At 36.7% G+C, this 15,085-nt stretch overlaps 1 protein-coding gene across 4 annotated transcripts; it reads left to right on the top strand.

The window, feature by feature from the left end:
* The first annotated feature begins 235 nt into the window (after nucleotides 1-235).
* ARRDC3 (arrestin domain containing 3) lies at nucleotides 236-14,378 on the top strand. Of its 4 annotated transcripts, none has more exons than XM_020900605.2 (8): nucleotides 238-769; nucleotides 4,742-4,823; nucleotides 6,731-6,878; nucleotides 7,900-8,002; nucleotides 8,347-8,603; nucleotides 8,931-9,093; nucleotides 9,366-9,520; nucleotides 11,607-14,378. In XM_020900605.2, exons 1-8 carry the CDS (start codon nucleotides 490-492, stop codon nucleotides 11,661-11,663), a joined length of 1,245 nt encoding a protein of 414 aa, XP_020756264.1. In that variant the 5' UTR covers nucleotides 238-489; the 3' UTR covers nucleotides 11,664-14,378. The 4 variants fall into 4 exon arrangements, with proteins under 4 accessions (XP_020756265.1, XP_020756264.1, XP_020756268.1 ...); XM_020900609.2 differs by lacking the exons at nucleotides 238-769; nucleotides 6,731-6,878 and adding exons at nucleotides 3,429-4,123; nucleotides 4,551-4,633; XM_020900606.2 differs by lacking the exon at nucleotides 11,607-14,378 and having other exon boundaries at nucleotides 236-769; nucleotides 9,328-9,487.
* The last annotated feature ends 707 nt before the right edge of the window (nucleotides 14,379-15,085 follow it).

Genomic DNA, 15,085 nt, shown 5'->3' with positions numbered 1-15,085 from the left:
GAGGGTTTACGGTAGCCTGCCTACCAATAGGAGGCCACAATGCAGAGAAGTCTGGTTCAGCCTCCCGGCAGCCCCAGTATCTTCCTCCCGTGGCTTACACCTACTGTACCCGCGAGCGAGCAAAAGCGCCGGGGAGCGAGCCGGGCGCGGGAGGGGGCGCGCTGGGAGGGCCGACAGCAGCCGCGGCGTGCGCATGCGCACCGGGGTTGTTTTTCACAAAGCTCCTCTTAAAGTGAGCTGGCAGCTTCCAGCCGCCCGTCTTTGTAAGGAGACCACTGAGACTCGCAGGAGCGCGGAGCAGCCAACAGCCTCTGTGCTGCCCTGACTTTTTAAGAAATCTCAATGAACTATTTGTAAAGAATCGCTGATCTGCCTGCAAGCTTTTTGCACGGCAAAGACATCGATCAGTGTTAAGTGAGGATCACATCGTATATGTGATCTTGACTTTTTTTGTCTTACATTATATTTTTTATAGATTTTGTTATAAACATGGTGCTGGGAAAGGTAAAGAGTTTGACAATAAGCTTTGACTGTCTTAATGACAGCAATGTCCCTGTGTATTCTAGTGGGGATACAGTCTCAGGAAGGGTGAATTTAGAAGTTACGGGGGAAATCAGAGTAAAATCTCTTAAAATTCATGCAAGAGGACATGCGAAAGTACGCTGGACCGAATCGAGAAACGCCGGCTCCAATACTGCCTATACACAGAATTACACTGAAGAAGTAGAATATTTCAACCATAAAGACATCTTAATTGGACACGAAAGAGGTAAGTGTATTTTTTTAACATTGTTAAGAAATTATTAGACCTTTCTTTGGAAAGTACCTTTTCAATTTTTCTGAATTAATCTAATCCTGCTCCTGGAAACATATAGCAGTTTGATAAAGGTTAGCAAAGTTAGAAGATTTGGATTCTCCTTGACATTCATCGTGTGCTAAGCCGTAACGCATGCAGGCATCTGCAAAGTGACTGCAAACTGCACTTATTCAACTACCTCTATACCCGGCTTGGTTTGTGCCATACGCATTTGGAATCCATTTCAACCTTACATATAAATTAAAACCGATTCAGTAATTTTACTTATATGTTTTCAAATGAATTGCTAAAAGCTGCAGTCCAATATTGGATTTTTCCCTTATACGCTGCAACCTGAGATCTTAAAAACTAAGCTTCAGTGAAGAAATAACACTTTAAAGTGGGTTAATAGGTGTATTTCATTTTTTAATACTGACATGCAAAAGACTTTTAAAGAATTGACCGTAGTTCTTTGATAAAGGGTTTCTGTGGCTTATTTTGACATATGGTATCAACACCCCACGTGTTTTTTCCCTATTCTTTCCAATTCCTTCAGAAATTTACATCAGGCGTTCTCTATTTTAAAGGACAGCACCTATCATGATGATGTGTTAAAAATCAGTTTTAGAAGCCATTGGGGTCAGAAATTTTCTTTTCCGAGCATCATGCCTAACTTTGGAACGTGGATTCAATGAAACCCCTGCCAGTCAGATGGAATTGAAAAGTATTCGGCTCATTGGATTTGATTTTTGGTTAGAAAAGGAAGATAAAGGGTTGTCAAAGGGAAAGGGGGTCCTGAGATTTCCAATCTATTGTTTAAATGGTTACATTGTGGAAATATAGGAGACTCTAAGCTTGTTTTTCTAAGTTTCCACCCTTTGTTAGAAGCGGTTCAATCCTGTTTCGGACCAGTTCTGGGGGGTGGTGAGGAGGGGCGCTTGTTCTGCTCTCAGCAGATTGGTTACACGCGTCAGGTGGTGGCGATGACTTAATTCCTAGCCCAAGAAGAATATAATGTGAAAACTGGTTATGTAATTTTGTGCTTCTCCTTTTTAATGCAGTATTTAGTTCGAATGTTGACGATTTTTCAAAAAATAAGAGCACATTTTTAACCTTTTTTTAATTAAAAAATACACACTCATGAGGAAGTGCTAATTGAACTAAGGCAAGTGTGGAAACGTAGGGTGCTTTGAGTTACAGCATGAATGCATTATTTTTAAAGTATTCAGATGAAATTAGTCTTTTAATTGCGTTTTCAGTTACACAGATCATTTGCATCCTGAAATAATTTCTAGTTAGTCTCTTCAAACAGTGACAGTCATAAGAAATGGAACTGCCCAATGACAGTCCTGGTATTGGTTGAACAGGACGCCCAGGAGTTTGTATTTGATCCTTCCTAGACTGGTAGCCTTTTTTAAGATGGGTTAGAAGAAACAGGTTTTAAAGGAGTTGAGGTGTGCAGTGGGGTAAAAGTAGAATAATACGACGACTTACGGGGACAAACACAAATTTCATTGCTTGCGCCACGGTTTTATAGTGAAGAACACTGTGTTGCCCCACACCCCACCCCCCACGGGACACCCCTCAACCCCTTCAAGCATGGACGAGCTCTTCGGCTTGGAAGAGTTTCAATGACTTTAGAACTGGGACCTCTCAAACTAGCCTGGTATCTGAGGCCCCGCCCCGGGCGGCCGGCGATAGGCGGAGCCGGGTTTGTTAGCCTGTTGCTAAGGCGATGCCAGGCTCTGATTGGATTGGGCGCAGGCGGGTGGGGAGTGGGGGCTCGCCGGCTGGGGCGAGGCTTGGAACCGGCGTGCGCCGGTAAAGGTCCCTCTTGAGCCGCCGCCGCCCCCGCTTCTGGAAGCGCACGGGGCTCCTGTCACATAACATTCTCTCCCCCACCCCCTCTACCTCACCCCCCTTGCAGACCTGGAAAGGGACGACTTCAAGTTTCAACAGAAGGGAGAGGCAAGCCTTCCAAGCGGCCCTGGGCGCAACTTTTTAGCTGACAGTTCTCTGTTCGCGGGGGAAGTTGGGTGGGCCGGGTTAGCCGGACCGCGTTTTTCAGGTGGAAGTTGTTAGGCAGCTCCTTTGACCGCTTGTCCCCGCTCCAGCTAAAACAAAAGCACGTTGCCCGGTCTCTGCAGTCAGCAGACGGGCTACCTTGATTTGCCCTGAGGGCAGAGCGAGCCCCAAGACGGGCTGGGACGGGGAAAGTGACACCAACATCGAAGGCAGGGTTTGGGGGGGGGGAGCCTCGGCGAGTCTTCCCTGCCATCACCACCCCCGCCATTGTTCCCCCCACCACCACCACCGAGCTTTTGCGTCTATTCGACGCCACCGCCCCCATTTCCTTTGCCGCAAATGTAAAGGTGTCAGGGTGGCCCGAGCCAGATCGAACCGGTCACCGGCTGGGGCGTGTAAAGCGGAAGCGCTGCAGCGCCCTGGCCCCGCCCCCCTCTCCCCCCGCCGCCAGCAGGTTAGGCTGTGCGAGCGCGAGCGCGAGCGCCGCGCGACGTATGCCGTATGTATAGCGGGGCGCGCGGGCGGCGGCGGCGGCGGCGCGCGGGCGGGCCGGCTGGGATCTGCTCGCGCCGGTTTAGGCCGGTCCTCTCCTGCTCCGGTCTAGTTTTTGATTGACAGCCCGGCACTTGTTTACCACGGCGCGGCCGCCGCCGCCGCTCGCCTCAATGAGACTGCTGAGCTGGCACAAAAAGGGAGCGAGAAGGGAAGAAAAGCAGCGACAGGGAGGCAAACTTTGGGCGCCTTCAGTAGGGAGCGGTTTTAAATGGCCCCCAACTCATCAGCCGGCTTTCAGGGCCGAAATCCCAGAGAGAGAATTTGCACGGGGGTGGGGGAGAAGAAAAAAATTCTGCCGACAGAAGACTGACTGATGGTTATTGAATAAAAAGTATCCACATATAGGCACCTTTTTTCCCCCTCTGAGGGAAGCATCATGTTTTTTGTGTCTATTTATTACTCTTTTAAGGGAAAGTTAAATGATAAAAGCCGTTTCTGATAGTCTCCTAGTTAATGATAAAGGTTTCTACACCGAGGAAACTGCATTAGTAGACATTTAACTAGGTAATTAAATTACCTAGTTAGAACGCTTCAGAAAAACATATTAAGAATCCAGAACCCCCTCCCATATTTCCCTGTGTTTATTTTTGAGATATTTTGAAAAATCACCTATTTGATGAAAAGAAATTGGATGTAAATTCAAAGGTCATCCTGTTTTTTTCTAGCGTTGGGGAACATCCTTATCTTCGTTTTTCAAGGATGTATGACCTGTTTTTTCCCGTTAAACGTGCACATTGTAAATCTAAGGTACATCTTATATATATGCGAATTTTTAGGTATTAGGACAGACTGCGGTCATAATTTTAGATTCAGTAAGAATTTTTATTTTTGACTATGAAACCGACATTAAAATCACTGTTCCTTTTTTTTTTTTAAACTCCCAACATCTACTTGACAGTTTTCTAATCGTTTTGGAGTTTTCACATTCACGTTTTCTGTATCAAAACTGACGTTTTTTAAAAGGTTTACGGAATAGTTCTCGTTTTATATATAGGCTTATTAGGATAAATTTAAGCAAGTGGTTGAAGACAAAGGTAACATCTTAGTATGAGATATGAGGTCTGAGTCTTATGTTAGCCTGTGGTATATTAGATGTAGATGCTTTGCAGTTTAGGTTGTTTTCCATTAAAAAATCACCTATGGGGTATAAATATTAATTATCCCCATTCTACAGATGAACCAGCTGAAGACAGGACTTTTATTTTACCAAGAGGAAGTGATGAAGTTGGAATTAGAATTCAGATCTCTCACTCCAAAGTTTGTGGCCTTACTTAACTATGTGAGCATATTTAAAGTTCTGACACCGCGAAGAGTATGCGAAGGTTTATCAATAAATTTTTTGTTTTCCTTTTCTGTTTGTTTTAGATGATGATAATTCCGAAGAAGGCTTCAACACTATTCATTCAGGAAGGCATGAATATGCATTCAGCTTCGAGCTTCCACAGACGTAAGTATTTTGTTAACAGGCATTTTTCATAAACATCCTTTCTTTTAAAATGAAACATTGTACATTTAAATATTTTTAGTTTTTTAAAAAAACCCTTTTCATTACTGAAACTTGCTAGAGGAAAACAATGTACTAAAAAAAAGAAGCTATATTTTAATCTAGAGTGGCAAAATTATAGAAGGCAAACCTTAATTCTTAGTACTCTGTCTCAGAATTTATATGGTGTTTTAAAGTATTTCATTTAAAGTGAATTGGAAGGTGCTAGTCAAATGGTAAGCACTTAATAGTTTACCATCAGCATTAGCTGGAAAAAAGAGAACATATCAAGTCTGTCATTTAGTAGTTTATAAAAATTAAGTGTACTATGCTTTGTACCGATGCTTACCAACAGCAGTAAGCTAAGAAGGTCAAAATAATTAGGAATATCTTAACTTGAGAAGTAATGTGTGTTTCTGATATGAATTCATTAGCTTCTGTGCAAGGAGCTATTAAGAATGTCACAGGAGATATTGTGACCTAGACTTAAAAGGAAATGTCAATCAGAGATATCTTAATATAAGGCCTGGAATATAGTATGAAAGGAAGACGGAAAGTAAAATATTCATGATGTAATCATAAGGTATTAGATCTGGAAATTATACAAAAAGCAGTTTTTAAAATGTCTTAACAGATATTAAAGCATGCAAAGTGGTACTTGTAATATTTGTTCTGAAACATAAACTTGCATTACAGAAGATCTTGTCAAGTGCCAAATGTACATAATTCTGTGTGTTCTTTAATTTTAGTACTTATTATATGTGGATAGAGTTTATAAGGAGTATTTTTCAGAGTATTTATCATATTGCTAAGAACATTTTTAATATAATACCCTAATTACTTTCTAAGAGAAATATTTTAAGTTTGTAAATACAATAGGGCTAATACAATTGGGTCTGAATATTTTCAAAGGATGAAGATAATTTAATATATATATTTTTTAATTCTTTCAATAAACCACAGTCATTTAAAATAAACTGTAGAAGTCTTGCGTAGATCTTGCATTTTATTTCTCTGTGCTATACAAATTAATGCAGAAGTCTAAAATGTAAAACAAAGTAAACACCACTACGCCTCAAAAAAACTAGCACTCTACCTTGTAAATAAACGAACCTTGTGCATTTTTCTGATGAAATTATGAAAAGGAGACTAAATTCACTAAAATAAAATCTTCCACAAGTAATACAATCTGAGAGAGTTGAAAAAGAATTCTAATTCTTTTGATACAGGTCAACAGAAGAAATTCTTTTTCAAGTCTATAATGTAGTTAGAAAACATGGCCAAAAAGAGTTAGAACATAAGTAAATTAGGAAGTGGGAAAGCATTTTTTGAGAGATCAGTGGACTTAATGAAATGTAAAAAGCTTTTGAAGCCATAATGATTATTCCAGACCTTTTCTGGATCTTAATTAGTTGCTATAATAGGAAATAGTAATTTTTAGCTAATGAAAAATGGAGCACCATAGGGAGTTTGGTCTGAATGTTTAACCAGAGTCTAGAATTTCTCAAGAGAAATAGTTAAACCATTCTTAATTTTATTTTTAAACTAAAGTCTTGATGTTTTCAAAAATGTTCATTTCCAGACTTTGATAATTTTGCCACCAGCATTAAAAGTAGCCTCTTCTTAGTTTAAAGCAATTGTATTCTTCTGGCTTTTTTTTAACCAAATTTCTGCAATATTTGACAATTATCTATTATTATTTGGAAGGTTTTTTCGCCCCCAATGACTTATCCCTTTGGAAATATAAATTACGCCTTCGATACCCCATTGGTGTATAAACATATAATACATTAACACTTCTATGCTGACCTACTGTACAGTTAATTAAAAAGAGGTGTAAGATTAATATATGATCTTTATATTCTGCACAGACCACTTGCTACCTCATTCGAAGGCAGACATGGCAGTGTGCGCTATTGGGTGAAAGCCGAATTGCACAGGCCTTGGCTTCTACCAGTAAAATTAAAGAAGGAATTTACAGTCTTTGAACATATAGATATCAACACTCCTTCATTACTGGTAAGAATTGACTGAATTCTTCATTCTCTGTTTTTGGCATATAAATACTAAAGAATAATCATCTAAACTATGTATTCTTTACAATTTTTAAATAGTAACTTCATTTTTAAGTTACGTAAATGTTTTCCAAACTACAGTGAAGAGCAATACCAATTAATGCAGAATATGCTCATATTTTCTGATATTGTAATAAATTTAAGTAAATATTTAAAATAAGACCAATATTTGGTATGAAATATCTCTTAACTCAGAAGATAACAAAAGTAACAAAAATAAATCTGTTCCCTGGACAGTTTTAGTGGAAAAGGAACAGTAATATCGATTATTACTATAATAATATCACTTACCTTGAAAATATTATAATCTAAAATTTGTACTGCATTGCATTACTCCAATACAGGGATAGTTGTCAAATCATGGGGAGATTATTATTTTCATGAAAAAACTTAAATTCTGTTTTAAAGAAAATCTTTTTTAATTGTATTTTTTCACAAGTTTCAAATTTGAATTCAAAACCTTTACTTGGTTTAAACAAATAATAACATCTTTACACAAATAAGAATCAATCTTACAAATGAATTTTCTTTTTTTACATTCTGGGTTTTACATTCTCAAAGATGTTATCATTTGAGATTATAACCAAGTTGCTTTCCAAAACTGCCTCTTTTTTTTTTTTTTTTTAATAAAGGCAGTTTAAATAGAATGTGGAAAGGGTTTTTTTGTTTTTTCCTGTTTTTTTTTTAAGTTGGTTTTTAATTACTATGTATGTAGTGCGTGCTAAAACTATGTTTATGAAATATGTTAAACCCTTTTTTCTTTAATTGAATGGAAACTTGTATAAAGACAGAAATACCAGTATAAATTAAAAGCTGTCGGTTAATGGAAAAGTATATTTGCTACAGAAATGAAGCAACGTTGCTTTTAATGTTAAATTATTCAGGAATTGAGAATTGTATTTTAAAAATTTTATTCCTGTCTCAATTCATACCTTGATCTTTTTCTCTAAATTTATATCTTACAGTCACCCCAAGCAGGCACAAAAGAAAAGACTCTCTGTTGCTGGTTCTGTACCTCAGGCCCCATATCCTTAAGTGCCAAGATCGAAAGGAAGGGCTATACGCCAGGTATGTATGAGGTGGACTCCCACTAAGACTGATCTTTCTACATTTAACTTTTGTGCATGAATTTGCATTTTTTCTACTAAATGGAAAGATGATACAGTATTCTTTGGTGAGCTGTTATAAATTGTGCTTATCCAGTTTCCTTTTGTAGATTGGGATGTAGTCTAGTGTTTTAAATGGCTGCTGTAAGTGTGTAGTTGATTTTTAAAGTTATTGCCACTCTTAGGGTGGCTTCTTAATCCACATGGTTCACTGAACTTTCAAACTTTAGTTCAAGAATCTACATTTGTTTGGGGGTTGGTTAGTTGGTTTTTAACAGTAGATATATATATATATTTTTCATGTAGGTGAATCAATTCAGATATTTGCTGAGATTGAGAACTGCTCTTCCCGAATGGTGGTGCCAAAGGCAGCCATTTACCAAACACAGGCCTTCTATGCCAAAGGGAAAATGAAGGAAGTGAAACAGCTTGTGGCGAACTTGCGTGGGGAGTCCTTATCATCTGGAAAGACAGAGACGTGGAATGGCAAGTTGCTGAAAATCCCACCAGTCTCCCCCTCCATCCTGGACTGCAGCATCATCCGTGTGGAGTATTCACTGATGGTGCGTACAGGTTTAAGGGTTTGGCGTGGATGTTTTTTGAAGTCTTAATGTCATAAGGGTATCATTTTTGTCTTATATCTAGAATATGATTTTTTTTCCATATATGATATATATAGGTATATGTAATTCTTTGTGTAACTTGGACTTTAATTTCTAATTTTACCTGAGGTCAGTGCACCGTATAATAGTGTACATAATGGAGAAACTTTTCAAGTATATCATTAAAAAATGAAGTAAATGAGGGCCTCAGATGACAATAGATTGAGTTATTCATTTTTAAAAAAGAAATAGTACTTGGCATTCTAAACCTTTCTTTTCATCGTTAAGGTATATGTGGATATTCCTGGAGCTATGGATTTATTTCTTAATTTGCCACTTGTCATTGGTACCATTCCTCTACATCCATTTGGAAGCAGAACCTCAAGTGTAAGCAGTCAGTGTAGCATGAATATGAACTGGCTTGGTTTATCCCTACCTGAAAGACCTGAAGGTAATAATTTGATAATGTGTATCTAAGCTTAATCTGGTATTTGCAAGAAAATAATTTTGCTTCTGATATTTTATGATTAGATAAAATTTGTCTGTATTGAAGAGTGGGGTGTGCCCCTAATGTTAGGTTTAAAATATATATCCCCCTAGTTTTAATCACAAGATAGATTATTATTATTTTACTTTGACATTCCTTTTTAATACCTTCTATTCTGTGTATTTTGACATGCATAAGAACATGCTGTTCGAATTGCGTGTATCTTTTTCCTTCAGCACCACCCAGCTATGCAGAAGTGGTAACAGAGGAACAAAGACGGAACAATCTTGCACCAGGGAGTGCTTGTGATGACTTTGAGAGAGCACTTCAAGGACCACTGTTTGCATATATTCAAGAGTTTCGTTTCTTGCCGCCACCCCTTTATTCAGAAGTAAGCATCACACCCTCAAGTACAAAATGGGCTGACTCTTAGTAAGCAGTATTGCAGAGTTTCTGAAAATACAATTAGGTTTTAATATCATGGTAAGAGAATAATAAATAATTTTGAACAACAGGTTAAAAGTTAGATCAAGATTGTCAATACAGTCTCACCCAGACATTGGACTAGTCTCTTATATTATTGGCTAAATAAAGATAATGATCTAACCCCATGCATGTAACATGCTAGTTAAAGGAATAAATATTTTAAAGCATCTATAGAACTGGCATTTGCAACCATTGACTAAATAGCCAGAATTTATCTTACTCGTCATCCTTTTTAATTTTCGTATTTCAACATTCTCAGTGATAGGGGAAAATAACATTTGCAGTAACGTACTTAAACAACATTCCTACACTGTTAGATTATTTTTATTCGTCTCAAGTAACTGAGCACTTCTATGAATAAAACATGGCCCTTATTTGGGAGAAGCGTATAGACTGGTGAGAAAAAAACAAACTTAGAAGCAAAATATTACATAACAACGTGATAGGAATGCACAGTTCATTTAAGGAGCAGCTTATTGGATCTTGAGAATCAGGAGGGACTTCCCTAAGAAGGTGATTGTTAAGCTGATTCTTAAAAAGTAAGTTTTCTCAAATGTAGAATATTCCAGGCAGGAAGAAAAATATATGCAAAGGAAAGGAGTTGGGAAAGAATCCAGCAATTTCAGGATACTTCAGAATATATATATATGCATATATGTAATATGCATTGTAAGAGACTTCTAGAATTGGCCTTGGTAACAATATATTACCAGATAATTTTTTAAATCATTAGAATCAGCTTTTGCTTTTTGGTTGCTATAGTTTAAACAGCTATTTTGCAGTGAAATACTACTCCCAAGAAAGATACAAGAGGATTGTTTCCCTCTTCAACAAGTTGCTTTTATTTTTTTTTCCCCTTAATACCATGACTAGAAGAGTCAGTTGTCCTTTGGATGTGATTAATATGAAATCCACTGTATTCATTGATTATAGGATGTTCCAAAATCTGTTCTGTTCTCTTCAAATTCTTGTTTGGACATAGTTTTTTTTGTTTCACTATTTCAGTTCATGAAATTTTTCATTAGATGCTAAAAGTATCCTCCCACTTTTTAGAAATACTGTCACTACATTTTTATTTTGATATTTCTGTCTTGCTTATTAAGTCCCTCTTTTGTGATTTGATCTGAGGCTTCCTAGTTGTACAACAAGCATTTTTAAAGAATGGCAATCTTAAGTATCCACTTTTAAGCCATTTGTCATAAAATTCTACCTTCTTTTAAAATGAACTAAAGCTAATTAAAAGAATATAAAACTTTTAAAAGCCTAAATTGGTATAGGATGTGATTTAACTGTTTAACATCTAGCCACATTTAGGGATGGGGGAGTTCTCGATTGTATTAAAGCTATTTTGAATTTTTTTTTTTCTTTAAAGGATAGTCATTAAAAAGAAAAGTGTAAGTGCATATGAAAGTCACTACAGAAAGAAGCAAAATGGGATGCCTCTGGAGCATTTGGGTTCATCATTCTTACTTCTTGATACACACTGTATTCCTGGGCCCTCTCTGGGGCTTTACTCTTATGAGCTATCACCTCAAGAACATTGTTTACACAGCTACATTCTTCCCAAAGCCTAGGGAAAACATCAGTTGACTTTTTTGTAACAGGATGAAAGGGAAACTTTACAGGAGAAAATCATTGCTATGAAAATGTTGGCCATTATATATTTAAGTCCTAAGTTCTATTAAGTGCTGAATAAAGCTCCTGTTATCTGATAAAATATTACCCTTAGCTTTTGTCAAATAAAACTATCCTGGCATACCTTTACAATGTAGTTGTTACTCTAGTAATTGAATAGCAAGTACTTCATAAATGATACTAATCCTCTTTCTTCCCCATACAAGCCCTTTATGTTCATTCTGATTACATTTCTCAATGTAATCAGATTTCTGATTACAGCATGCAAAACATTTAGCCTGTTTGCCACATCCTTACTAAAAGCTATCAGTTAACTTCGGTTTTGAGGGTTTTGTTTTTGTTTTTTCCCTTTCTAGATTGATCCAAATCCTGATCAGTCAGCCGATGACAGACCATCTTGCCCCTCTCGCTGAAGGAATACTTGGTTAAATCAAGTTGATGTGGGTTCCGAACTGTATCTCTTCCCTTCCCGGCTGAGGACAGAGAAGTATCTTGGAGACATGTTTTCAGAGGAAGTGGAATAGCTTTTGCCCAGAAAAATGGCAAACATGAAACAACCAGTGATCACGCTTTAGAAGCCTACAGCAACATTCTGGGACTGCTCCAACATGCTTGAAGATCTAAGCTTTTCTCCTTTAAAACTGGCACATACTAAGAGCAGTCTTCTTAGCCTATGGTCATACGTGTCAAGACACCACGTTGTAAAGAGGGATGATTTCCTTCTTTTGATTTGAAAATTTGCACATGCTCAATGCTTACATTGTGCGGTTCAATGTCACTACAGCTTTTTTTTTTTCCATTTATGCCAGACTCTTGATACTCTTTTAAAACTTGTTTGTGGTGAGCACAACAAGGAACAAAAGAAAGCTTTGAAAGAAAAACTTTAACATGAAAAAAAAATGCACTGACATTTTTTTTTTTTTATTATTTAATATAGCCTGGACTTTACCTGCGTATGCACATGCTCAGAATTGTCCTACTAGGCTGACCATGTATCACCTCTTCAGCTTGGATCCTATTGTGGATTTATTTACAAACATCAAATGCCTTCAAGCCAATCCTTCTTGCTGTGTGTTTGCAGCCTACTGTGGTAGATAAGCAACAGATATGTGGGAAAAGAGATAAGAGGAGGAAGCTAATACGAGACTTTGTCAAGATTGTATACCTTCTTGGTTTCTTTTAAGAATTTGTTGCCTTTCTACTATTACAGCAAAGCAGCATTTTGTTACTGACTGCCTAAAATCACTTAATCTCAGGTGAACGCATCACTTGCCAAACTGTTGGAATGCTATTTGTGTTTTGTTGCACTGTTGAGTTATTTTTTTGTTTGTTTGGTTGGCTTTTTGGAGAGGGAAATTTGGAAAAGGGACATACACAAAAGTGATAACCCACCCGCATTCCCTTCTTATCATTACATATAAGAAGAAGCTAGCAGAGCTGAGAAACGAGTCAAGAAAGGCAGTATGGCAGGCACCAGCAGAGAGTTAAGGGCTGTTGCTCTTACAAGTTATTGTTATTTTTTATTATTATTTTAAAAGTATGGAAGTTTTCCAGTCACTGGAAAGGAGGAGATAGTGCATTTATTTTTATACAGAGTTACTTAATTACCTCCAAAACACATATGTTGGAAATCATTTTTGCTGGTGCAGGGTATTTCCATGTGCAGGAATATGTATGTTCAGATTATGAGAGAGCTCATTTTATACATTTCCTGTCCTGCTCAAGCTTGACAGCTTGAAAGCCCCAGTATATTATAGAAGTATAGAATGTCAAAATTACAAATACTAGACTATTTGTTGAAATAGTAACTTATATTTTTCTGGTTTTTTTTTTTTAAACAAAAGTATGTTTTTCCATAACCTAAAGAAGATTTTGCTAAACGAGAGAAATCATTCACTTTGAGTATGTATAGTTATGAAAAACGATCACATCAGTAACTTACAGAAAGTATGAAAGATAATTTACAGTTGACTCATAAGTATACCAGCATTCATGAAGACCCTTAAAACTGCATTTTCCAAGGTACCAAGTGTACTGAATGTCTTTATTTTAGAAGGATTTCGGCTCTGTTTTTTGTGTTTTTGGTTTTTTTTTTTTTATGAAAATCGGCATCTCTGATGTTGCAACATATGTGTGAAATGGGTCTTACATCTATCCTGCCATTTAATCCCACAGTTAATAAAGTGGCTGAAAATAATAGTAACTCTGGCTTGGTGCTTGACCTGGTTAAATACTGTCTTAAAGCTTCATACAAAACAAATAGGCTTTTCCATAAGTGGCCTTTAAGAAAACATGGAAGACAATTCATGTTTGAAAAATGCTGACAGGGTGAAGAAAGCCCATGTAAAAATGAATCGCGTTTTAAGTGATTCGGTTAAAGGGTTTGGGCTCCCGTAGCAAACTAATACTAGATAATAAGGAAATGGGGGTGAAATATTTTTTTATTGTTGTTAAATCATTTTGTGAATGTCCCCCTCAAAAGAAGCTAATGGAATATTTGGCATAAAGGGCATTTGGTGGTTTTATTTTCGTTGGGGGTTTGGGGGGGGGATTGTCAGAAAATCCCTTTTCTTTTCTCTCTTCTTACGTCTAACTGACTAGGGAACAATTGTTGATAATGCATAGCGTTGGAATACTTATCACCATATACTCTTATAAATAACACATGAGGAAAGAATGACCAATATTCTAATAATTGGCACTGGGTCACAAAATGTGATACAATTTTAAATATAGAAAACTTTATCAAATAAAGTTTTATTTCCCCCATTATTCCTTTACTTTCTTACTTAGAGGCATTACTCTTTTCTAAATATTGGTCAATTCTTGATATAAGATGTGAGCTTCACAGGTGTATTCCAGTATTCAAAGATAGATTCCTGATTTTTCAATTAGGAAAAGTAAAATCCAAAATGTTAGCAAAACGAAGTGCAATATTAAATGTTTGCTTTATAGATTATATTCTATGGCTGTTTGTAATTATCTTTTTTCTTCTTTTTTATTTGGTGCTGAATATGTCCTTGTAGGCTGTTTTAAGAAAACAACATGTGGGAAATGATTTAATTTTTCCTATTGCTCTTCCTTGTGGAAAATAAAAGTGTTTCTTTTTTTTTTTCTTTTTTATAAAATTGTTTGGAGATTTATTTGAATTTTAATAATTTCAGTAACTCATCATACATGCAAACACTATTAAGACTACAATTAGGGAGTTCCATGGTGGTCTAGTGGTTAGAATTAGGCTCTTTCAATGCCGTAGCCCAGGTTCAACCCTAGTCCAAGAACTGAGGTCCTCCAAGCCATGTGGCACAGCCAAAAAGTTAAAAAAAATAAGACTACAATTAAATTCTTATTTTAATCCATGCTGGATAAGAATTCTTTCTAGGTCTCGAGAGGCGTAGAGGAATTTTTAATATAAATTATCAGTTTTACTTAATTCATTAAGTGATAGATGCTTTTTTAATAAAACTTAGAAGTTTGATATATGTTTCCATGTATATATGAACCAAACTGAACCAGGTATGTTTTCACTTTCCAGGTACTAAATCCTCTCTCTGATGTGTCCCAAGTTTCTAGTATTTCAAGAGCATATAAATTTAGAAATTGTATTAATCTAATCTTAAAACAATTTTTCTAAATGTTAAAACTTTTTTTCCTCAATGTCTGGATTTTATAGTGATTTGTAACATTAAGAAGTAACATTTGGAATCACACTTAGAAGTTAATCTTAACAGTGTTTATATACTCATGGATGAGCTATCAAGTTGTATATGTACATTACTATATGATTCTCCCCTATTCTCAAATGTATATACACATAGAAGAAGTGTGTTACGAA

This window comes from Odocoileus virginianus, chromosome 3 (genome assembly GCF_023699985.2).
Source record: "Odocoileus virginianus isolate 20LAN1187 ecotype Illinois chromosome 3, Ovbor_1.2, whole genome shotgun sequence".
Taxonomy (NCBI): domain Eukaryota; kingdom Metazoa; phylum Chordata; class Mammalia; order Artiodactyla; family Cervidae; genus Odocoileus; species Odocoileus virginianus.
Note: the sequence above shows the minus strand (reverse complement) of the source record. Positions and strands in the feature narration are given on the sequence as shown.